This window comes from Elephas maximus, chromosome 10 (assembly GCF_024166365.1).
Source record: "Elephas maximus indicus isolate mEleMax1 chromosome 10, mEleMax1 primary haplotype, whole genome shotgun sequence".
In the NCBI taxonomy this organism is placed as follows: domain Eukaryota; kingdom Metazoa; phylum Chordata; class Mammalia; order Proboscidea; family Elephantidae; genus Elephas; species Elephas maximus.
This window is the reverse complement of record NC_064828.1, coordinates 86,330,929-86,355,980: the sequence shown is the minus strand read 5'-3', so window position 1 is coordinate 86,355,980 and position 25,052 is coordinate 86,330,929. Positions and strand designations below refer to the sequence as shown.

At 44.1% G+C, this 25,052-nt stretch overlaps 1 protein-coding gene and 1 pseudogene across 1 annotated transcript; both read right to left on the bottom strand.

Moving 5' to 3' along the window:
- Positions 1-404: 404 nt before the first annotated feature.
- On the bottom strand, positions 405-9,540 carry ACOT4 (acyl-CoA thioesterase 4). Its single transcript, XM_049898782.1, has 3 exons — positions 8,834-9,540; positions 5,062-5,264; positions 405-4,072 (listed from the first exon to the last, which is right to left on the bottom strand). Exons 1-3 carry the CDS (start codon positions 9,288-9,290, stop codon positions 3,482-3,484), a joined length of 1,251 nt encoding a protein of 416 aa, XP_049754739.1. The 5' UTR covers positions 9,291-9,540; the 3' UTR covers positions 405-3,481.
- Positions 9,541-12,563: 3,023 nt separating this feature from the next.
- LOC126084447 (peroxisomal succinyl-coenzyme A thioesterase-like) lies at positions 12,564-19,682 on the bottom strand (annotated as a pseudogene).
- Positions 19,683-25,052: the final 5,370 nt, after the last annotated feature.

Sequence of the window (25,052 nt, the reverse complement as noted above, 5' to 3'; positions counted from 1 at the left end):
CTGGTTTCATGTAGTTTATTAATATATTAAGTTATTAATAAAAGTATTGTGTGTTTTAGTATTATAATTATTTTACACAAAATAAATATACACCAAAACCAAATCCAGTGCGTCAGTTGATTCCAACCCATAGCAACCCTGTAGGGTTTCCAGGCTGTGAATCTCCTCAGAAGCTAACTACCCCATCTTTCTCCCACAGAGCCGCTGGTGGTTTCCAACTGCCAACCTTATGGTTAGCAGTCGATCACTATAACCACTGCGCCACAGGGCTCCTCAAATAAGTGTTACAAATATACGTAATTTTATATGATTATAACTATTTATAAAAATATTTTCATATAGAATATTATATTAAAATTGGTCTCCCTGGAAACAAGGAGTCAAGAGGCTATTACAATAGTCCAGACAAGAGACGATGCAGATTTAGACTAGATGGATGGCAGCGGATACAGAGAAGAGTGGATAGATTTTTTTTTTTTACAGCTTTATTGAGGCATAATTCACATGCCATACATTTCACTCATTTGAAGTATACAATTTATGGCTTTTAGTGTACTCACAGTTTTACCTCCATTACCACAATCAACTTTAGAACATTTTCATCACCCCAAAAAGAAATCCTGCTCCCCTTAGCAGTCAGTCCCCAATCTCTCCCTCAACTGCTGGCATTAGGCGACCACTGATCTTTTCTGCCTCTATAGATTTGCCTGTTCATATAGAGAAGCATACAATGTTTGATTCTTTGTGACTGGCTTCCTTCACTTAGCATGTTTTCATGGTTCATCAATGTTGTATTATGTATTGATATTTCATTTTTTTACTTCTAAATAATATTCCATTGTATGGCTGTACCACATTTTATGAATCCATTCATCAACTGATGGACATTTGGGTTGTTTACACTTCTGGTTATTATGAATAATAGTAACATTTGTGTACAAGTTTTTGTTTGGACATGTTTTGAGTGGACAGACAGGATTTGTATTCTCAAGGGAGAAACCATACGACTTGCTGATGGGTTGGACATAGGAATTGGGAAGGAAATCCAGAATTACTCCTAAGTTTTTGATTTGAGCAGTTGGGCTTACGGTGATGCTATTTACTGAGATCAGGAAGATGAGGAGAGGAATATGGGGTTATTTATTTACGTATGTATTTTGCAAGAAGGAAGAAAGACATAGAGAACCCAGTTTTGGACTTGAAAATTGAAATTTCTGTGACACATAAGTGGAGATAGCAGAAGAGAATTGGATATACTTGCCTAGAGTTTAGAAGGAAAGTTTGGGCTGGGAACATAAATTTGGGACTGTCAACATGTAGATGGCATTAAACGTCATGGGAATAGAATGAGACTGCTTAGATAGAATGTAGAAAGAAGGACCAAGGCCAAGCCCTGGAGAACTCACATCTCTAGGTCAAACACTTTACCCTCCTTCTCTTCTTCTTTTTTGCATCCAACAACACACTGCCATCTCTAGTATGTGTAATAGGATGGATAGAAAACCTCTGTCCTCAACCCAGAAAGTCTGAGGAGAGATCTCCTTGTCTAAGAAGTTATTCAAGACCTTAGAAAGCAGCAATTTCAAAGCTTCTCCTGGGTCTCTGGGAAGCCAAGGGAGTGGGCACTGATAAAAATGGTTTAGTAGTTTCTTAGTCTTAAGGACCCAAACCAAAACCAAACCAAACCCAGTGCCGTCGAGTCGATTCTGACTCATAGCAACCCTACAGGACAGAGTAGACCTGCCCCATAGAGTTTCCAAGGAGCGCCTGGCACACCCCTTCAAAAACAAAACACAGTTGCCATTGAGTTGATTCCAACTCCTGGCAACTCAATTGTTTCAGAGTAAAACTGCACTCCATAGGGTTTTTATAACTGTGACCTTTGGAAGCAAGATTGCCAGGCCTTTCTTTCGAGGTGCTTCTGGGTCGGGTAGAACTATGAACATTTCAGTTAGTTGCTGAATGCTTAACCATTTGTGCCACCAGGGACAGTCTCAGGGACCCCAGAGGGCACAAATTCTTCCACAAAGATGAAGATAGGATGGATGACGGGGTGGGCAGGAGTAGGATAATGAACCAAAAGGAATTAATATATATCAGCAGTAGGATGAAATATAATTCCCTTGTCTGCAAGGCCTGTCTTATATATATTATAGACTAGTCAAGAAAAAATTTCTGTTCCTCCTTTATGGTTTCAGCCAGATGATTATAAAAATTGATGTACCTTTAGAAAGATAAAGAACCATTATCTGCAGTTCACCCTCACTGGAAAACCTTTCCAATGACCTTCAAAACTTGGACTATCAAAGTCCATTTTTTAAAAATATTTTGTTTTCGGTGAGAGTTTACACAGCAAATTAGGTTGCCATTTAGCAATTCCTATGCAAATTATTCAGTGACATTAATTACATTTTTCACAATGGATGAACATTCTTATTAATTCTATTTTTTATTACATGAATTTTTTTTTCTCCTTTTAAATTTTATTTATTTAGTTGTTGAGAATATACACAACAAACCCTAGTCCATTTGTGATGGTCTCAGTGGACACCCAGCGTATTATTCAATAATGAAGAACTGAGACCTGAGTAAATGTGCTGCTAGGGAGAGGGGCATGAATCCTGAGGCAGAGTGGTTAGGATGTGCAGGGGTGGGTGAGGGATCCTCATTGAAAGACCTAACTCTGCACATGCTTTGCCCTTGGAGTAGGCGAAAAATAACATTTAACCTTGTTTTAAACATTCTTACCCATAACTGTTAATTCCCTGTAGCTTACCCTTTCAGTAAAGCTGAATACACTTAAATAACGCTGTTTAGCCCTGATGTCAAAGACAGTGTGAAATGAGTGCCTTTAAGACCATTACACTATGATCTTCCAAGGTCTTTTCTTAGAGCTGGAATCAAGAGGGAAAATAGGTCATAGTCACTCACCCTTAGAACAGACTTCAGGCTAAGCTATTCAAGAGGCAGATGCTCTCCTTTTTCCCCATTCCTCCTCCCAAATGATTCTCTGATCTCCATGATAAAAATGTAGGTCTGGCCCTCTTTATATCAACACCCCTCTGCACCCGTTTGGACAAAGAAACTTCTACCCTGCTACCAGTAGTTGAACAGTTGGTAGCAAACAATGGATGGCTATTATCTCTCAGTGATGTGAAAAGTAACCTAGTGTTTGCTCAGCTTTAAAGCTCCTATCTGGCTCTAGCTGTTAACTAAAAAAATCTTGAAGACGATAAATAGTAACACTGGGAATCTTTTTTAGTTTTTCATGTTGTCTATCTCTGATTGAATCTTCTAAAACAAGCATGTGTTACACAGTAAAATTAATGAAAAATTAAAACTTATTCAAAAAATTACCCAAAATACATAATTAATACTAATAACATGTATTTAATGTTATCCAGAGGACAACTGTTTCAAAAAATTTGTTAAACACTGCAATCTAACCTTGAATCTCTCATGTCAACAACAGAGCAATGCATTACAATTTGGGAGAAGCTCCAAGATGTTTGCAGAAGAAGGTAAGAATTTGCTTCCAAGCATCCACCTGGGCCTTAGCATGAGCCCTGGGCTCCCCGCCCCAGATCACAGGTTTGTCCAGTAATCTGTGCAGGGAAGCTGGGCACATGGGGAAGTAGGGAGGCTCGATGTAATGCCCAGTCCCAGGGTAAGAGATGATCTGAGGTTTTTCCTTTCCATGGGTCTGTAACCGTTCAGAGGCTAGCTGGGCATAGAACTCACTCCTCCAGTTATGATCATCCTGACCAACAATGAAGAGGATGGGCCCTTGGGCCTTCTCTATCGGAATCATGCTGGGGTGCTCACACCCTCCCACGATATCATTCCGAATATCCACAATGTCCACGACACCCGAGAAAGTTACCTTGATTCTTCTCAGGTCATGGCCCAATAATGGGATGTTAGTCTGTTTGTACTGTATGGTTTTGTCTCCACTGAACCCAGATCCATTGATGGAAACTGTGGCTGAGATGTTCTTCAAGAACGAGGCCATGCAGAGACAAATATCAGCTCCTAGAGAAATGCCCAGAAGCCCAATGCCAGGGCCCTTTACCTGGAAGAAAAGAAGGGTGAAGAATCAAGAGTCAGGAATCTATACAAAAATGTTTTTCTAAAATGCAATTAGAGATGCTGCTGGTTTTAATTTGTAAATTGGTGCCAAGAGAATCAATCTCGGCTGACAGGGGAATTTATTCCAGCATAAAGAAATCCTGGTGCATAGTGGTTAAGTGCTACGGCTGCTAACCAAAAGGTCGGTAGTTCAAATCCACTAAGTGCCCCTTGGAAACTCTATGGGGCAGTTCTACTCTGTCCTATAGGGTCACTATGGGTAAGAATCGACTGGACAGCAACAGGTTTGGTTTCTTTGTTTCTTTTTTAAGAATATCTGGCTGAACACATGGCAAATAAATCTTAAACACACTGGGAAAGTTGGGAACTGGTTAAAAACATTCCAGAGTATCAACCACTGAAGAGTGCTGAACAACAGAGCCTGTCAAGTTCAGGGCATGCAGGGGTGCCTCATTCAGGTGAGCCTGATCCAAGTCTTAACGTGGCTGGGTATCCAATTCTGTGTGGAATCAAGCTCTATTCCAAGAAGTGAATAATTCATCAAACCCCATCTAAATATACCGGGGAACCATTAATGTCATCAAAAGCTGGGACCATACACTGATACCAGAAAATTAAAGATTAAGAACAAGCATGCAAAGATAAATTAGAAGCTCTATTCGCATTACAAAAGAAATTTTAATCTTACTAAATAATTCCTTTAAATAAAATCTCACATGGATTTTATGACTAATTCTACATCATTAAATCCATCTGAAACAGACAAAGTGGAAATAAGAAGCACCTAAAGCCAAAGACTCGATGGCAGTGGGTGGATGGGTGGGTAAAGCCAAAGTGGTCTCCAAAAGAAATCTGTTCTGTGAAAAGGGGAGCAGAGCAGGATCAGTGCGCATGGTGCAGGTGAGTGCCAAGCCATGCCCTCTCTGGAGATACTTCTAGAGAGACTGATTAAGGAAAAAACATTTGGAGAACCTGAGGGTGTTGAAGCATGTAGTGCAGAACTTCTTCGAAGTACTCCAGGTGTATGTTGTCATATGTCTTGGGGAGATCTTCATATTCATAGTAAGCTACAGCCAATGTGGCAAAACCATGGCCGGCCAGAAGGCTGGCTCTGTATTCCAACAGGCCCCCTCCTATGCCAAAGATGTCAATGATCCCTGGGAAAGGTCCGGGTCCTAGAGGAGGCGGTAGTACAAACCAAAGGCGTTACACAACTTAAAGAATTTACTTTTCTTTTAGAGACCTTTCTAAATTATTTGGAGCCCTGGTGGCACGGTGGTTAAGAGCTCAGCTGCTAACCAAAATGTCGGCAGCTCAAAGCCACCAGCAGCCCCTTGAAAATCCTATGAGGCAATTCTACTGTGTCCTATAGGGTTGCTAGGATCAGAATCAACTCAACGGCAATGGTTTTTTGTTTTGCTAAATTATTTAGTGGGTTCCTGTGACTCAAAGGAAAAGAATACATCCCTGAGTCACTCCTGAAAAGGAATACAAGCTCCTTGGAGGAAGGAAAACCTAATACACAAAGTACCTTCTCACTAATGATTTGACCCCCCATATGATTCCATGATAATTTATCTGCAAAGTTCTGAGAATTTTTAGTTGTTGTTAGGGAGAATAATAAGCATCTCTTGTTAATGACTACATTGCCGAAGGAGGAGTTCACGTTTTAGACAGTGTGGATTCTACATTCTGAAATGAACCCTGTTAGAGGACTGGATACAGAATTAAGAATCTAAAACAAAGCTTTATGTTGTGTTGTATCAACCTTTAGATTTTGTGTGCTGGTATTTCAGATGTTTATCAAGAGAGATGCGGGTGGGGGGGAGATTATGTGAGGAAGGCAGTAAAGTCTGAAATGTTATCTGTGGTACGCACCCAACGCCATTGCTGTCAAGTCCATTCCGACACATAACTACCCTATTGGACAAAGTAGAACTGCCCCACAGAGCTTCCTAGACTGTAATCTTTGCAGAAGCTGACTGCCACATCTTTCTCCCTCGGAGGAGCTAGTATGATGGAACCACTGGCCTTCCAGTTGGCAGCTGAGTGCTTAACCACTGTGCCACCAAGGCACTTTTATCTGTGGCACAGAGGGACATAAAGAAGAGAAGGGGCCCAGTGTACCCAGGCCACCAGTTAAGGGCCACATGCTGATACTTTCCACTGACCTTCTTTTTTTTGCGGAAGACTGCTCAGGCTGATACCTGTAGAGATCTACATGGTAGTTGTTAATTGCAAGGTGAGTAATGAGCCTACCAACCTTGAGCCTGGTTTTTCATCTGCAGCATAATAATATCAAAATTAAATGAGATAATGCAAATAAAACACTAAGCACTGAGCCTAATATATCAGAACCCTCCATTTTTGGGAAAAGACAGTCTTTTTAACAAATGGTGCTGGCATAACTGGATATCCATCTGCAAAAAAATGAAACAAGACCCATACCCCACACCATGCACAAAAACGAACTCATAATGGATCAAAGAACTAAATATAAAATCTAAAACGATAAAGGTCCTGAAAGAAAAAAATAGGGCCACCTCTAGGAGCCCTAATACATGGCAAAACAGATTACAAAACATTACTAACGATGCAGAAGAGAAACCAGATAACTGGGAGCTCCTAAAAATCAAACACCTATGCTCATCCAAAGACTTCACCAAAAGAGTAAAAAGATTACCTACAGACTGGGAAAAAGTTTTTAGCTATGACATTTCCGACCAGCATCTGATCTCTAAAATCTACATGATACTGCAAAAACTCAACTACAAAAAGACAAATAACCCAATTAAAAAATGGGCAAAGGATATGAACAGACACTTCACTAAAGAAGACATCTGGCTAACAGATACATGAGGAAATGCTCATGATCATTAGCCATTAGAGAAATGCAAATCAAAACTACAATGAGATTCCATCTCACTCCAGCAAGGCTCACATTAATCCAAAAAACTCAAAATAATAAATGGTGGAGAGGTTGTTGAGAGACTGGAACACTTATACACTGCTGGTGGGAATGCAAAATGGTACAACCAGTTTGGAAATCAATTTGCTGTTTCCTTAAAAAACTAGAAATACAACTACCATATGATCCAGCAATCCCACTCCTTGGAATATATCCTAGAGAAATAAGAGCCTTTACATGAACAGATATATGCACACCCGTGTTCACTGCAGCACTGTTTACAATAGCAAAAAGATGGAAGCAACCAAGGTGCCCATCAGTGGATGAATAGAGAAATAAATTATGGTATATTCACACAATGGAATACTACGCATCGATAAAGAACAGTGAAGAATCTGTGAAACATTTCATAACATGGAGGAACCTGGAAGGCATTATGCTGGGTGAAATTAGTCTGCTGCAAAAGGACAAATATTGTGTAAGACCACTACTATAAGAACTTGAGAAATAGTTTAAACAGAGAAGAGAATATTCTTTTTGATGGTTACGAAAGTGGGGAGGAAGGGAGGGAGAAGGGTTTTCACTAACTAGATAGTAGATAAGAATGACTTTAGGGGAAGGGAAAGACAACACACAATATAGGACAGTTCAGCACAACTGGACTAAACCAAAAGCCAAGCGGTTTCCTGAATAAACTGAACACTTCGAAGGCCAGTGTAGCAGGGGTGGGGGTTTGGGGACCATGGTTTCCGGGGACATCTAAGTCAATTGGCATAATAAAATCTATTAAGAAAACATTCTGCATACCACTTTGGAGAGTGGTGTCTGGGGTCTTAAACGCTAGCAAGTGGCCATCTAAGATGCATCAACTGGTCTCAACCCACCTGGAGCAAAGCAGAATTAAGAACACCAAAGACAGGGTAATTATGAGCCCAAGAGACAGAAAACCAAAGAAAAAAAACCAAACCCAGTGCTGTCGAGTCGATTCCGACTCATAGTCCTACAGGACAGAGTAGAACTGCCCCATAGAGTTTCCAAGGAGCTCCTGGCAGATTCGAAGTGCCAGCCCTTTGGTTAATAGCCGTAGCACTTAACCACTACGCCACCAGGGTTTCCCAAGAGACAGAAAGGGCCACGTAAACCAGAGACTACATCATCCTGAGACCAGAAGAACTATATGGTGCCTGGCTACAACCGATGACTGCCCTGACAGGGAACACGAAAAGAACCCGACAGAGCAGGAGAGCAGTGGGATGCAGACCCCAAATTCTCGTAAAAAGACCAGACTTAATGGTTTGACTGAGACTAGAATGACCCCAGAGGTCATGGTTCTCAGGCGTTCTGTTAGCCCAAGGCAGGAACCATGCCTAAAGCCAACTCTTCAGACAGGGATTGGACTAGACTAGGGGATAGACAATGGTACTGGTGAAGTACTGTGTCTTCTTAGATCAAGTAGACACATGAGACTATGTTGGCATCTCCTGTCTGAAGCGGTGATGAGAGGGTAGAGAGGCTCAGAAGCTGACAGAATGGACACAAAAACAAATAGAGGAGGGAAGGAGTATGCTATCTCATTAGGGGGAGAGCAATTAGGAGTACATAGCAAGGTGTTTATAAATTTTTGTATGAGAGTCTGACCTAATTTGTAAACTTTCACTTAAAGCACAATAAAATTTTTTTAAAACCCTCCATTTTGGTTGTGCGGCCACGGAGATTGTCAATTGTGGGCGGGGGGGGGGGTCAGTGCTTCAGAGCTGACCTTCAGCGGGGCAAACTACTAAAGCTCTAGGCCACAGGTCCCAGGCCCCCAACCGCCCACCCGCGGCCGACGCTCACCTGGCGGCAGGAACAGCGTGGCGCGCACCCGGCCCGCGCGCACCGGCTCCCTGCGTACCCCAGGCCGCAGGAAGTAGCGCTCGTGCACCGCCCGGCCCAGGACCTTTTGTGGCTCGGGATCGTGGCCCTCGAGCACCTCCAGCTCCATCGCGAAGGGTGTCTGCACGTCTCTCTTCAAAAACCGCCAAAACGGCTTCTCAGGCTCCAGGGCCCAGATGAGTCCCATGGGCTCGAGGCCCGCGAAGCTGCCGCCCAGCGCGGGCGCGCGCGCCAGGTCCAGCTCGCCGCCGCCGTCCGCGCAGTAGCGTGCGTGGGCCTGGAAGAGCGCGCCCTTCTCGTCGCGCAGGGACGCGCGCAGCGTGACCTTCTGCCCCGGGGCCAGCCCACGCACCACGATGTTCACGGGCTCGTCCCAGCAGCAGCGGCCCGCGGGCTCCAGGATCACAGTCGCCGCCATCCCTGCTGCACGCTCCCGCTCTCCGGAGGCCGCAGCCCGAGTTCTGTCGGAAGCCTGCGGAGCGCGCGGGGACGGCCAGACCGGGTTAGGCGCTCACCGGCTCTGGGAGTGGCTGGTGGCTGAGCGGCTCCAGTCGGGGTCTGGACACTTGAGACCAGTGGACACCGCTTCCCTCAAGCGTCCGAGGTCAAAGGAACCAGCCTTCTTATCCCAGCCTGAAAGGCTCTGGTCTGTGTGTGGCCCTGAACCCTCCCCCTAGAACTTTGCCCTCAAACCACTCTGATTTGTTGGCATGAAAGTTGTTAGGGGATGTTTCATTTCGTCTGATTCCAGAGCAAGTGAAACCATGTTTAACAGAATTAAAGGAATTCGAGCCCTTCCATGGAAAAGGACAACTTGTTCTTGTAAACATAACCCAACATTTGTCAATTTAACCTTGTTATGGATTTTTTGTGGATTGAGTGGAAACCCTGGTGGCATAGTGGTTAAGTGCTACGGCTGCGAACCAAAGGGTCGGCAGTTCGAATTGGCCAGGTGCTCCTTGGAAACTCTATGGGGCGGTTCTACTCTGTCCTATAGGGTCGCTATGAGTCGGTATCGACTCTACGGCACTGGGTTTGTTTTGGTTTTGTATGGATTGAATTATGTTCCCTCAAAATGTGTTGTAATCTGTAACCCCTATGCTATCATTAACTCTGTCTAGTAGATGCTGGACTCACATCAACCTCATGCACAACAGATTGCCATCCTGCCGGTCCTGTGCCATCCCATGATCGGTTGTGGATCAGACTATTGAGATCCAGAGGGTTTTCACTGACTGATTTTTGAAAGCGGATCACCAGACCTTTCTTCCTAGTCTTAGTCTAGAAGCTCTGCTGAAACCTATTAGCATCACTGCTGACCTTTTGGTTAGCAGCCAAGGACTTAACCACTGTGCTGCCAGGGCCCCGAACCACCAATGCCCCCATATTAAATGTAACCATCCAGAAAACTCGATTTGGGCCATTGCCTTCCATCATGTAACTTACCATGGCCCCTGGAAGAGTCCAGATTCAATATGGAGTACAAGGTTCTCCAAGCTTTAGCCGCTGCAGACTGCTCTGGACTCACTTTATGCTGCTTCTGGGGATTCCAAAAGGACAACTTTTCTCAGTGCACAGTTCACTGAATTGTCACAGTTTAACATAACCGTATTAACCAAGCACCTGGATCCAGAAACAGCCTTACCAACACCCAGAAGCCACTCACGTGCCTGCTTCAGCCACTTCCTTCTTCCCCAAAGGTATTCTATCATGATTGGAACATCACAGGATAGTTTTCACTATCTTTTCACTGTACAGGAATGAATTCTACAGTATGTCTCTGGTTTTTGGCTTCTGGCACTCAACATGTTTGTGAAATTCATCCATATTGTTGGGTGTACTTGTAGATCTTTCTCATTGTTGGATTAGTATTTCACCCTGTGAGCATGCCACAGTTTGTCCACTTTACTGGTCGTTTCCAGTTTGGGACAATTAGTAATAATGATGCTACAAACATTCAAGAACGTATCTTTTGATAGACATATTTGTGGATTTCTGTGGTGGTACAGTGGTTAAGAACTTGGCAGCGAACCAAAAAAGTCAGCAGTTCGAATCCACCAGCTTCGCTTTGGAAACCCTATGGGGCAATTTTACTCTGCCCCTTAGGTTGCTGTGAGTCAGAATCGACTCCACGGCAAGGGGTTTGGTTTTTTGGTTTGTTTTTGTGTGTGTGTGTGGGATATATAACAAGGAGTGGAATTGCTGAATCATAGAGTGGGAATGTTTAGCTTTAATAGGTACTGAAGGGCAGCATTTTGAACATGATCCTAGAGCATTATAGGTAAGATGATCAGGGACGCCCAAGCGTTATGTTTATATAATAATTATAAAATAATAAAAACCAAACCTGTTGCAGTAGAGTCAATTCTGACTCATGGTGACCTCAAGTGCTTCAGAGTAGAACTGCACTCCATAGTGTCTTCAATGGCTGTAATCTTCTCACAAGGTCCCTGGGTGGTTCGAATGAATGGTTTGTGCTGGACCACTAACCTAAAGCTCTGACCCCATGTTGAACATTGGTGGTATAAGATTTTAAGATACTCCTAAAACCAAAGCCAAATCAAACCTGTTGCAGTCAATTTGATTCTGACTCATACTGACCCTGTAGGACAGAGTAAAACTGCCCCATAGGGCTTCAAAGGAGTGGCTGGTGAATCTGAACTGCCAAGCTTTTGGTTAGCAGCTGAGCATTTAAACACGGTGCCAGCAAGGCTCCAAAATACTTCTGTTGGATTCTAAAAAGGAACTCGGGTGGCAAAGTGATTAAGCACTTGACTGCTAACCTTAAGTTCAGTGGTTGAACCCACCAGCCACTCCATGGGAGAAAGATGTGGCAGTCTGGTTCCATAAAGATTACAGCCTTAGAAACCCTATGGGACAGTTCTACTCTGTCCTATAGGGTCGCTATAAGTCAGAATCGACTCGACGGCAATGGGTTTTGGTTGGTTTTTTGTTAATAGATGCTAGGAGCCTAGGTGGCGCAATGGTTAAGCGCTCAGCTGCTAACCAAGTGGTTGGCGGCTCGAACCCACCAGTGGCTCCACAGAAGAAAAGATCTGGCAATCTGCTCCAGTGAAGATCACAGCCAAGAACACCTATGGAGCAATTCTACTCTGCAATACACAGGGTCACCATGAACTAGAATCAAGTGAACAGCAGCAGGTTTGGTTTTTTGGTTATTGGTGTCTCAACTGTTTTACATGCATAGCTTCATGTCATAGCTTCCTGTTGCCAAAACTCCTGCCACTTGGGAAGTGTTATTCACATATTACAGAGGAGGAATCTGAGCTTCAGAGAATGTTAAGTTGCTGAAGACCATACCTATCTAAATGTCAGAGCCTTGACTAACTTCAAATGTAGAACTCCAAAGGTGAGCTGCAGCATTATGGTGAAATACAACCAGAGTTCTAGCTCTGACTTCAGCACTGCCTAGTTCTGTAGCCTTAAGCAAGTTTCATTATCTCTCTGGGTCTTAGAGTTCTCTTATATAACATGATAAACGTCTCTTTATATGGAGATCAAAGCTAACCATGTATGTGAAAGTCTTAGAATATTGTAGAACAAAATATAATGTTTGATTTCATAATAATAGGCAGAGATTGAGTGCATGGGTGTTTTCTTTCTTGAAGTTTCCAGATAATTACCACACATTTGCATATTGTTTTTAAATCTATTCTTTAAAAGAAGAATCTATTTTATTCTTTTTTTAATTGTAATAAAATATATATGACCAAAAATCATCCATTTTGAGCATTTTCAGTGTACAGTTCAGTGACATTAGGGTCCCAATGTTATGCAGACATCACCACCATCTCCACAACTTTCCTGTAACCTGGAACAGAAACTACCTATTAAGTAATAACTCCCCCTTTCCTTCTCTCCCCAGTCCCTGGTAAACTCTAGTCTACTTTCTCTCTCTATGGATTTGCCTATTCTAAATACCTCATATAAGGCAGACCTTTTCTTACTAGTTAACTATTGTTCAGTTTTATGAAGACTTCAGGGAATATTTCTGGTTTCAGAGTTAAAGATTATCTCAGGGCAATAGTTTCAGGGGTTCATCCACCCTCCATGGTCCCAGAAAGTCTAAAGTCCATGAGAATTTGGAATTCTGTTCTGCATTTTCCCCCCTCTAGATCAAGATTCTTCTGTGGAATCTTTGATCAAAATGTTCAGTAATGGTAGCCGGGTACCATCTAGTTCTTCTAGTCTCATGGCAAAGGAAGCAGTTGTTCATGGAGGTAATTAGCCACATATTCCATATCCTTCTCCAATTCCCGACTCTCCTTCTTCCTCTGTCGCTCCAGGTGAAGAGGCCAAGTGCTGTGCCTCGGATGGCTGCTTGCAAGCTTTAAGACCCAAGGCACTATGCAATGAACTAGGAGGTAGAATAGAAGGACTAAACACATTATTAAGCCAATTAACTGGGAAGTCCCATGAAACCATGACCCTAAACCTCCAAAAGGAACCAAATCCCATGAGATGTTTGGTTGTACCTAAGGAGACTTAGCAGATACTTTTTCTTTGTTGTTGTAAATCTATACACAACTTTTGCCAATTCAACTTTTTATAGGTGTACAACTTATTAACAGCACTTACAACAATCAGCTGTACATCAATGAGATTTTTCCATTTCCATAAACTGACACTCCGTACTGTATAAGCAACCCCCTCCCCTCCCCACCCCTGGTAACCACTAATAAACTTTGGTGTCTATATATTTGCCTTTTGTTTTTTTACATAAGGGAGGTCATACAATATTTACCTTTTGAGATTGGCTTATTTCAGTCAGTATAATGTCTTCAAGCTCCATACACACTGTAGCATGTATCAAGACTTTACTTTTCCTGCTGGCTGAGTAGTATTCCACTGTATGTATGTACCACATTTTGTTTACGTATTTATCTGTTGATGGGGATTTAGGTAGTTTCCACCTTTTGGCTATTATGAATAGTGCCGCAACGTACATTGGTATACAAGTCTCTGTTTGTGTCTCTGCTTTCAAGTCTTTTGGGCATATACCTAAAGTGGAATTGCTGGGTCATATGGTAGTTCTGGAAACCCTGGTGGCATAGTGGTTAAGAGCTATGGCTGCTAACCAAAAAGTCAGCAGCTCAAATCCACCAGGTGCTCCTTGCAAACCTTATGGAGCGGTTCTACTCTGCCCTTTAGGGTTGCTATGAGTCGGAATCGACAGCAATAGGTGTGTGTATGGTAGTTCTATTTTTTGAGGAACCACCACACTGTTTCCACAATGGCTGCACCATTTTGCAACATAACACATATATATATTCACGCAAATGCATGCAATTTAAATGGCATATGTCATGGATTGAATTGTGTCCCCCCAAAATATGTGTCAACTTGGTTAGGCCATGATTCCCAGTATTGTGTGGTTGTCTTCCATTTTGTGATTGTAATATTATGTTAAAGAGAATTACGGTGGGATTGTAACACCCTTACTGATCTAAGAGGGAGTTTCCCTGGGGTATGGCCTGCACCACGTTTTATCTTATAAGAAATAGAAGGGAAGTAAGCAGAGAGTTGGAGACCTCATACCACCAAGAAAGCAGTGCTGGCAGCAGAGTATGTCCTTTGGACCTGGGGTTCCTGCACGGAGAAGCTCCTAGACCAGGGGAAGATTGATGACAAGGACCCTTCTCCAGAGCCAACAGAGAGAGAAAGCCTTCCCCTGGAGCTGATGCCCTGAATCTAGACTCCTAGCCTACTGGACTGTGAGAGAATAAAATTGTTTGTTGAAGCCATCCACTTGTGGTATTTCTGTTACGGCAGCATTAGATAACTGAGACAGCATATTACAAGCTGCAGTGTGACTGATTACTTTTGTGTGGCCTTTCTAGCAATGGTTTTGTAACTCCTACCCAGGTGATTGGGTGGGACTGTGTGATAGGGCAATTGTGGCCCACCAAGGGGATTGATCAGTTTTGCCTTAAAAGAGAGCCAATTTCAGAGCAGAGAGGAGAATCCCAGTACCAACAAGGAAGAACAGCCAGGAACCAGCACGTCATTTGGACCTGGGATCCCTGCACTGAGAAGCTCCTGGACCCAGGAGACAGAGAGAGCAAGCTGTAACCCTAGGACACTGCGACATGGTGGCAGGAGAGACCTGGCAGCAGGAGATGATGAGGTGGTCTTTCTAGCCCATAGAGAGAGAAAGCTGAGTGCCTTTGGGGAGAGGCCTATGGCCAGGGAGAGGCATGCCTGCAAGTACGGTGGGGAAGAGACTGTCCTAACGGAACAGCTGTATCCCGAATGTTTGAGTATGGTCTGTGTGTTGTGTGCAGCCATTGCAATGAATTATCAAACCCAACAGAGAAGTAGAATGCCGTGCAAGGGACAGGTGGTGGCAGAATTCGTAAAGATGGTGGAGAGATGAGGCTCGTCTGGTCTCCACCTCATGGAAGTCAGCCTTGCCCTGTTGATCTTGGTTCTCCTCCCCCCTTGTGGGGTTGGAAGAGGTCAGACACTGCCCCCACGCCACTTTTACACAAGCTGGTATAATCTGGCTGCAGGGCTTATACAAAATGCATGGTTTGTCTCTTCCCCACAGGAATGGATAAGGGTTCCAATTTCTCCACATCCTTGCCAACATTCGTTATTTTCTGGTTTTTTTTTTTTTTTAGTCTCTGCCATCCTAGTAGGAGTGAAATGGTATCATATTGTGGTTTTGATTTGTATCCATGTGTTTTCAATCCAATATTCACCAGGCTGAATGAGAAATAGGGTTCATAAAGCCTATGGAGTGCTTTGACAGACTCAAGTTTAGAATCTGGCATTTACTTACAACAAGCTTTAAATACTGCACTTTTCTAAGAGAGTCAGATATTGTATACCAGCAAGGGAAAAGAGAAAACAATATGGCTGGAAATTCTGCTTCGAGGCCTGGCACCTTGGTAGGGCTTTGCCAGGCCAGCTGTGAGAAGCATTCCCAGACTAAGTGGTCTCCAAGAATCCTAGGGGTCCCAAGCCATGTGCATTTTGAATGGGGTCTGTGTCCAGCATGGGAAGTCTTATGGAAGCTTGGACAGGCATCGCATAGAAACAAGTTTGAGCTTTGCATACTTGGTTTGCAACAGTGGTTTTTTACTCTGGTTTGGATAGTAACAGGTTAGCACCATCTCAGAAAATCACTACTGTACATTTGGCTATATCCTTCTGTTCAAGTATCATGAATTTCTTTGGGGAAAAAAGTACTGAATTTAGCTGAAATAGATCTTACGTGTATAAGCAGGAATGGGGCAGAAACACAGAAAGTAGAGAAAACCAGAGGTACCCAGTTGATGCTGGGTATTCACTTAGGTAAGGGGGTCTGGTTAGCAACATGTGGTCCAGTCAATGCCTTCTAAAGGGATGAAGAAGCCTGAATAGCACTGCCCCCTTCTGAAATGGGGTTTACTCAGCATCCGCCCCTGGGGCCTCTCCAGACCCATCCCAATGTCCATGCAGAATGGACCCCCAAGTGCTGTTCAGAATGAAACCACTTTTAGGAGAGGGAATAATTCTCTTCCGTCCCTACATCTCTTGGGTCTGACTAGGAAGTACCAAGAAAATATGAAGTTCCATAAAATGCAGAAGATAGAAAAGGACCACTGTTTCCTTTTCTTAGAAGCCCTGTAATAGTGTCCTTCACTACTGCAATAGTGTCCACAATGGTGCTTCATATCATGTTATTTTTCTAAAGTGCAGTGTCAATTGTATCATTTCCCTACTTACAAATCTTTAAGGTCTCCCCTTGCCTGTCCAACTAAATACGTGTAGGGCTACCCATCACATGGCATGCTCCTACCCTTGGAGTTTTACCACACTGCTATTCTGTATGTAGGAGTCCCTGGTGGTGCAAACAGTTAACACACTCAGCTGCTAACCAAGGGGTTGGAGGTTTGAGTCCACCCTGAGGTGCCTCGGAAGAAATGCCTGGTGAGCTGCTCTCAAAATGAGCCATTGAAAACTTTTTGGAGCACAGTTCTACTCTGACACACACGGGTTCACCATGAGTTGGAACTGACTCGACAGTAAATGGTTTATTCTGTGTGTACCCTATACTCCAGCGTGAACAATCTGTATTTGGGCACATTTGAATTTTTCCACTATTGAATCTCTGAGCCTGCTATTTCCACTTCCTCAGATGCCTTCCATCATCACCTCCATCTTGCCAAAACTAATGCACGTATAGTGTTGCTTAACGTCCATGATATGTTGTGACATATGTTTTATGATTTGGACACTGTGCAAATTTCTGGGTCTGTGGGGCACAGGACTTCCGGGGACATGAGCCCATGGTCTGTCATGCTATGCACTGCCAGGGCAGTTCCCACTAAGGATACTTCAGGTGAGCACTTGGCCTGATCCTGCCCGGTGTGTGGCCCCTCAGACGCATGAAGGTCACTGCAGGGAGGCTCTGGGTGCCAGATGGGGCACAAGGGGAGCAGCAACTCAGCGCCCCTGCCCCAGCCGGGCCTACAATGCCTGCTGCTGACCTTAAGCAGCCGGGAGCAGGATTGGGCACCCATTCCTCCCAGCAGCAGGGGTGCTTGTTGCCGTGGGTGGGTGGCGGACAGGGCAGGCACACTGCCAAATGGGGAGAATTCCTTCCTTTTCTGTACTCTGAAATGCCTTTAGTAGTACTGTACACTTTTAACAGCTACAAATTATTTGAAAATATGAACACACCATAATTTCAGTCCCTAACTGATGGATATGTAGGGTGTCTTCAACTTTTCAATATTACAAGTAGTACCACAAAACAGACTTGTATACTTGGGAGGGAGAGATTCCTAGAGATAAAAAACTGCCAAATCAATGGTATCTGACAGTTTTTAAAAGGGAATCTGAAGGTGCTCACTGAATATTTAAGGCACTGGTTACAAAACATGGACTGTTATAATATTTTAAGGTTGTTTACCCAACAACCACTTTCTCAATTTTGCAAAATTTTCATTCGCTTTCCAGAGCAGCACTGTTGTTGTTAGGTGCCATAAGTTGGTTCTGTCACATAGCAACCCTATGTACAACAGAACAAAACAGTGCCCGGTCCTGCACCATGCTCACAATCATTGCTGTTTCAGGCCACTGTTGCAGCCACTATGTCCATCCATCTCGTTGAGGGCCTTCTTCAAGCAGTATTGTTACTTAAACTGACAAGAGAAAACTATAAATATTTCATAACAAACTGGGTTTCAGGTCCTTAACTAAACTGCTCCTTTCTGCCAGCAATAAAAACAATTAAGGGGACAGTATATGAGAACAATTCTCCCAGAGCACACTGTCCTTTTCAAGTGGTTCTCAAAGTTCAGCTACCTCAGAATAACCATGAAAAGCTGGTTAAAATTACAGATTGTTGGTCTTCAGCCCCACGTTTCAGATTGGGCAGGTCTGGGGTGGGGCCTGAAACGTTCTAACAAACATGATGGAGATGCTGCTGTCGCTGGTGCACATTTGGAGGCTCAATGCTCTAGAGCAGTGGCTCTCAAACTTCATTATGCACATCAATCACCTGGGGGATTCTGTCAAAATGCAGGTTCTAATCCAGGTCTAGGGTAGGGCCCAGGGAGCCGTGGTGATGCAGTGATGGTTAAGTGCTTGGCTGCTAACCTAAAGGTCCAACCCACCAGTCGCTCGCGAAAGAGGTGGCAGTCTGCTTCTGCATTTCTAACCAACTTCCAAGTAATGTCAATGCTGTTGATCAAGAACTTAAGCAAATCCAAACCGACTGCCCTTAAGTCGATTCCCATTCATAGCGCCCCTATAAGACAAACCAGAACTGTCCCATAGGGTTTCCAGTGAGTGGCTAGTGAATTTGAACTGTAGACCTTTTGGTAACCAGCTGAGCTCTTAACCACTGTGCCACCAGGGCCCCACTATAAATTAACAGAGCCATGATTAGAAAAGTCTGCAATGCCCCTTGGTCATGGCTGACCTCTTCCAGCTCCTGGGAAATTTGGTGGAAGGATGGGGAGCACCGCCTCTCCGACCCAGACAATCGTCACAGGAGGACAGCTGGAGAAGCCGGTCGCTCACCTGACGGCAGGAAGAGCATGGAGTTCACGCGACCCCCGTGCACCGGTTCCCCCCGCAACCCGGCTCCCTCCGCAACTTGGGCAGCAAGAGGTCGCGCTCGTGCACCGCCCGGCCCAGGACCTGCCGCGGTTCGGCCTCAAGGCCCTCGAGCACCTCCGGCTGCACCACGTAGGGCGTCTGCACGTCCCGCTTCAGCAGCCGCAGCAAGGGCTTCTCAGGCTCCGGGGTCCAGATGAGTCCCACCGGCTCGCGGCCCCCGAAGCTGCCGCCCAGCTCGCCGCCGCCATCCGCGCAATAGCGCGCACTTCGTATCGGGCAGGGACGCGCGCAGCGTGACCTGCTGCCCCGGAGCCAACCCGCGCACCATGACGTGCACCAGCTCGTCCCAGCACCAGCGGCCCCCGGGCTCCAGGATCACGGTCGCTGCCATCAGGGCCTCGCACTGCCTCTGTCCGGATGCTGCGCGGGGAGACGGGAGAGGCCAGCCCGACTTGGTCGGGCGCCCACTGGCACAGATAGCGACAGTTGGTTGAGCTGCCCCAGGAGGGGTCTGGGCCCTTCAGATCCGTGGATTCCGCTCCTTGGACTCGTCTGAGGTAAAACGAACCAAGCTCCTTCTCCCGACCTGCCCTGGGCGGAACTGCGAAACGGTCTCCTGAGGCCCAGGTATGCAGTCAGACCCGCCCCGGAGCAAACTTCGTCCTTAATTAAGGTAACGTCGCTCCGTGAATGTCACGGTGTGCCTGCGCGGAGACCTTGATCCCTGCGTCCTCCCCTGTAGCCTACGTGCGGAACACCCCTCGGTGCGCTTGCGCAACCGCCATTAGGCTACCCTATCTTACATAAACCCTGGCTTCCTGGCGTTGAGCTAGTCCGATCTGAGGACCTTTCTCTTGGCTTTTTGTTCCCAGCATTTCAAATAAAGTTACTTTCGTCTTCTCAAAGGCTGGTGTCTAGATTTTTGTTGGCAAGGGGAGCGCGTGGAACAGAGACCCACCTTCCCGGGTTTGATAACATTATCAGTTGTTGGAGAGTGTAAAGAAAGCTGTTGGAATCATCTAGCCCTGTCTCCAAAACTGGTAGGGTTGGGGCTGTGTAAGGACAGGCAGAGTTTGGGGAACTCCAGCCCCTCAGTGAAGAAGGGCATCATTTGGAAAATGACCGTAGAGATTTTATAGGTGTAATGTCCAGGAATGCCCAACGAAAAAGTCTGGTAAAGCTACCGTTAGTAATAAAAAAAAAAAAAGTGGTACTATCGGTAATAAAAAAAAAATAGCTATCATTTATTGTGCACGTATTATATTCTAAACACTTTACATATATTTCGTATGTTTCTTTTCTTCCGAGGTGCCGCTGGATGGGTTTGAACCACCAATATTTCTTTTTTTTTGTCCTTTAGGTGAAAATTTACAGCTCAAGTTAATTTCTCCTTCAAAAATTTATACACATATTATTTTGTGACATTGGTTGCAAACACCACAGTGTGACAGCACACTCCCCCTTTCCACCCTGCGTTCCGTGTGACCATTGCATCAATTCCTGTCCCTTCCTGCCTTCTCCTCCTGCTTGTGGACAGGAGCTGCTCATTTGGTCCCATATATCAGATTGAACTAAGCAGCACATTCCTCACATGTATTATTTTTTGTTTTATACTCCTCTCTAATCTGTGTCTGAAGAGTGGACTTTGGGAATGGTTTCAGTTCTGGGTAAACAGAGCGCCCAGGGGCTATAGCTTCAGAGGCTTCTCCAGTCTCTGTCAGATCATTAAGTCTGGTCTTTTTATGTGAATTTGGATTCTGTTCTACATTTTTCTCCCGCTCTGTCCAGGACTTTTTTGTGTTCCCTATCAGGGCAGTCATTGGTGGTAGCCGGGCACCATCTAGTCACAGGCCAGTGGAGTCTCTGGTTAATTGGTCCTTTAGTCCTTCGGGCTAGTATTTCCATTTGTCTTTGGTTTTCTTCATTCTCCTTTGCTCCAAGTGGGATGGAACCATAGATGTATCTTAGCTGGCAACTTGTAAGCTTGTATTCATCTTTAAAGCCTGTATTAAGGAGCCCCGATGGTGCAGTGCTTAAGAGCTTTGCTGCTAACCAAAAAAGTTCAGCAGTTCGAATCTACCAGCCACTCATTGGAAACACTATGGGGCAGTTCTACTCTGTCCTTATTACAGGATTGGTATGAGTCGAAATTGACTTGACGGGAAAGGGTTTGGGTTTTTTTTGTGTGTGGTACAATGGTTAAATGCTCGGTTGCTAACTGGAAATTGGTGGCTGGAACCCATCAGCTGCTCAGCAGGCAGGAGAAAAGGCCTGGCTATCTGTTCCCTTAAAGATTACAGCCTAGGAGACCTTAGGGGGCAGTTCTACTCTGTCCTGTAGGGTCGCTATGAGTTGGAATTGACTCGATGGCACACAACTACAACAATGTGGCATGCATTCCTGTTTTCATATTATGGAGGAAGAAACTGAGTCGTAGCGAATGTTCAGTAGTGCAGAGGGTGACAGCACTGACATTGTAGAGCCATGGCTCTGATTTCAGAGGCGAGGAAACCAAGGGTGGCCGCAGCCCTATGTTACTCAGCTTCTTGAGCCTCAGCTGGGGGCAGATCAAACCTCTCCTTCATCTTCTCCGGTCTTGCAGTTTTCATATGTAACATGGTAAAAATTTCCCTGATACAGACCTCAAATGAGATGGCATATGTAGAAAAATGCACTAAAGCCCATATGTAATACTTGCTATCTTAATAATACAGGCTTGATCCTATAAGGATTTTTTGACTAATTTCTCCAGGTAATTTGCTCCAGTTTTTCACCTCAGCTCACTTTAAAACTGCTCTTTAAAAAAAAAAAATCTTTATTGGAAAATTTTAAATTACAAAAGTAGCTTAGTGGATCACAGACCTAAATGTAAGAACTAAAACTATAAAGTTCATAGAAAAAAACATAGGGGTAAATCTTCATGACCTTGGATTAGACAATGGCTTTTTAGATATGACACCAAAGCATAAGTGACAAAAGAAAAACTAGGTAAGTTGGGTGACATGAAAATTAAAAACTGTTGTGCTGCAAATAATATCAAAAAAGTGAAAAACCCTACCGAGGAAATCAAACCAGTTCTGTTCTGACACCAACTGCAAATGAGGTTACTTCTTCCTCTGACCCTAACCATCAAAGCTAGGTCAGATCTCAGAAGTTAAAGGGCACAGCCCTCCAGACTGCCAAGTCTGCCCAAGACTTCAGACTCCAGCCACAAGCTTGGGGGTTCTCACTCACCCTCACTTCTGACCTGCTGGCTGTGGATTTGGGGTTTTCCACTACTCCTGCAGGATGCCAGCCATAGGCTCAAGGGTCACCAGGCCTCCCTCACTTCTGACCTGCTGGTTCCCACTACTCCCTCAGGTTCAATAATTTGCTAGAATGACTCAGACACCTCAGGAAAGTGCTATACTTAAAATTACAGTTTTATTATAGCAAAATGGATAAAGGTGGAGGGATGTATAGGGTGAGGTCTGGGAGAGTTCCCAATGTGGGGATTCCATGTCCCAAAGAACACGCTACCATCCCCCCTTGTGAATCTATGTCTGTCACCAACTAGGAATCTCATGGAGATTCAGTGTCCAGAACTTTTACAGGGGTTCCATTAAATAGGCATGATTGATTGAATCATGGTTGAACTCAACCTCCAGTCCCTGTCTCCTGCAGTTGTGTTGATCTCACCAGATGAGTCTTTGTAGGTTGGCCAGCCCCACTAAGTGTCACCTCACTAGCAAAAACCCTCAAGTGTGATCTGGAGCCCTCTGGGGTAACAAAGAATTTAATCACTGGGGAAATTCCAAGGTTTTAGAGGTTATCTCTCAGGAACCAAGGATAAACACCAAATTCTTTGTGTAAAGTCATTCTGACCCCACAACAACCCAAAGAATGGAAGAAAATATTTTCAAATCTTGTATCTGATAAAGGAGTTGTTGTTGTTAGTTGCCCTGAAATAGGTTCTGACTCATAGCAACCCTATGTACAACAGATGGAAACACTGTCTGGTCCTGCATCAGTCTATCTTGTTGAGGGTCTTCCTCTTTTTCACTGACCCTCTACTTTACCAAGCATGATATCTTCCTCCAGGGACTGGTCTCTCCTGATAACGTCCAAAGTATGTGAGATACAGTGTCGCCATCCTTCCTTTTAAAAAGCATTCTGGCTGTATTTCCTCCAAGAGAGATTTGTTTGTTCTTTTGGCAGTCCACAGTACATTCAGTATTCTTCAGCAACACCATAACTCAAAGGCATCAATTCTTCTTTGGTCTTCCTTATTCATTGTCCAGCTTTCGCATGCATACGAGGCGATTGAAAACACCATGGCTTGGGTCAGGTGCACCTTAGTTTTCAAGGTGACATCTTTACTTTTCAATACTTTAAAGAGGTCCTTTGCAGCAGATTTGCCCAATGCAATGCATCTTTTGATTTCTTGACTGCTACTTCCATGGGTGTTAATTTTGGATCCAAGTAAAATGAAATCCTTGACAACCTCAATCATTTCTCCATTTATCATGATGTTGCTTATTGGTCCAGTTGTGAGGATTTTTGTTTTCTTCATGTTGCAGTGTAATCCTTACTGAAAGCTATGGTCTTTGATCTTCCTCAGTAAGAGCTTCAGGTCCTCTTCACTTTCAACAAAGAAGGTTGTGTTAGCTGCATAACGCAGGTTGTTAATGAGTCTTCCTCCCATCCTGATGCCCTGTTCTTCTTCATATAGTCCAGCTTCTCAGATTATTTGCTCAGCATACAGATTGAATAAGCATGGTGAAAGGATACAGCCCCAATGCACACCTTTCCAGACTTGAAACCACGCAGTATCCCCTTGTTCTGTTCAAACGACTGCCTCTTGATCTATATACAGGTTCCTCATGAGTACAATTAAGTGTTCTGGAATTCCCGTTCTCTGCAATTTATCCATAATTCGTTATGATCCACACAGTCGAATGCCTTTGCATAGTCAATGAAACGCAGATAAACATCTTTCTGGTATTCTCTGCTTTCAACCAGGATCCATCTGACATCAGCAATGATATCCCTGGTTCCACATCCTCTTCTGAATTCGGCTTGAATTTCTGGCAGTTTCCTATCATTATACTGATGCAGCTGCTTTTGAATGATCTTCACCAGAATTTTACTTGCGTGTGATATTAATGACATTATTTGATAATTTCCACATTCATTTGGATCACTTTTGTTTGGAATAGGCATAAATACGGATCTCTTCCAGTCGGTTGGCCAGGTAGCTATCTTCCAAATTTCTTTCAAGATGAGTGAGCACTTCCAGCACTGTATCTATTTGTTAAAACATCTCAATTGGTAGTCCATCAATTCCTGGAGCCTTGCTTTTCACCAATGCCTTCAGTGTAGCTTGGACCTCTTCCTTCAGTGCTACCTCCTGAAATGGTTGAACATCAACCAATTCTTTTTTGTGTAGTGACTCTGTGTATTCTTTTCATCTTCTTTTGATGCTTCCTGCCTTGTTTAATATTTTTCCCTGTAGAATTCTACAATATTTCAACTCAAGGCTTGAACTTTTTCTTCAGTTCTTTCAGCTTGAGAAATGCCAAGCATGTTCTTCCCTTTTGTTTTTCTAACTCCGGGTCTTTGCACATTTCATCATAAAACTTTATCTTTTTGAGCCACCCTTTGAAATCGCCTTTTTAGCTCTTTTACTTCATCATTTCTTCCATTTGCTTTAGCTACTTGACATTCCAGAGCAAGTGGGGGGATAAAGGAGTGATATCCACAATATATAAAGAATTCTTACAAAGCAGTGAATAAGAAGACAAATAACCCAGTTAAAAGATGGGCAAAGGACCTGAACAGACACTTCTCCAAGGAAGATACACAAATAGCCAATAAACACATGGAAAGATGTTCAACATCATTATTCATTAACCCATTGCTGTTGAGTCGATTCCAACTCATAGTGACCCTATAGGACAGAGTAGAACTGCCCTATAGGGTTTCCAAAGAGCACCTAGTGGATTCAAACTGCCAACTTTTTGGTTAGCAGCCGTAGCTCTTAACCACTATGTCACCAGGGTTTCTCATTCATTAGGGGACTGGAAATGTCTTGGGCTGGGTTCTCTAGAGAAGCGAAACCAGT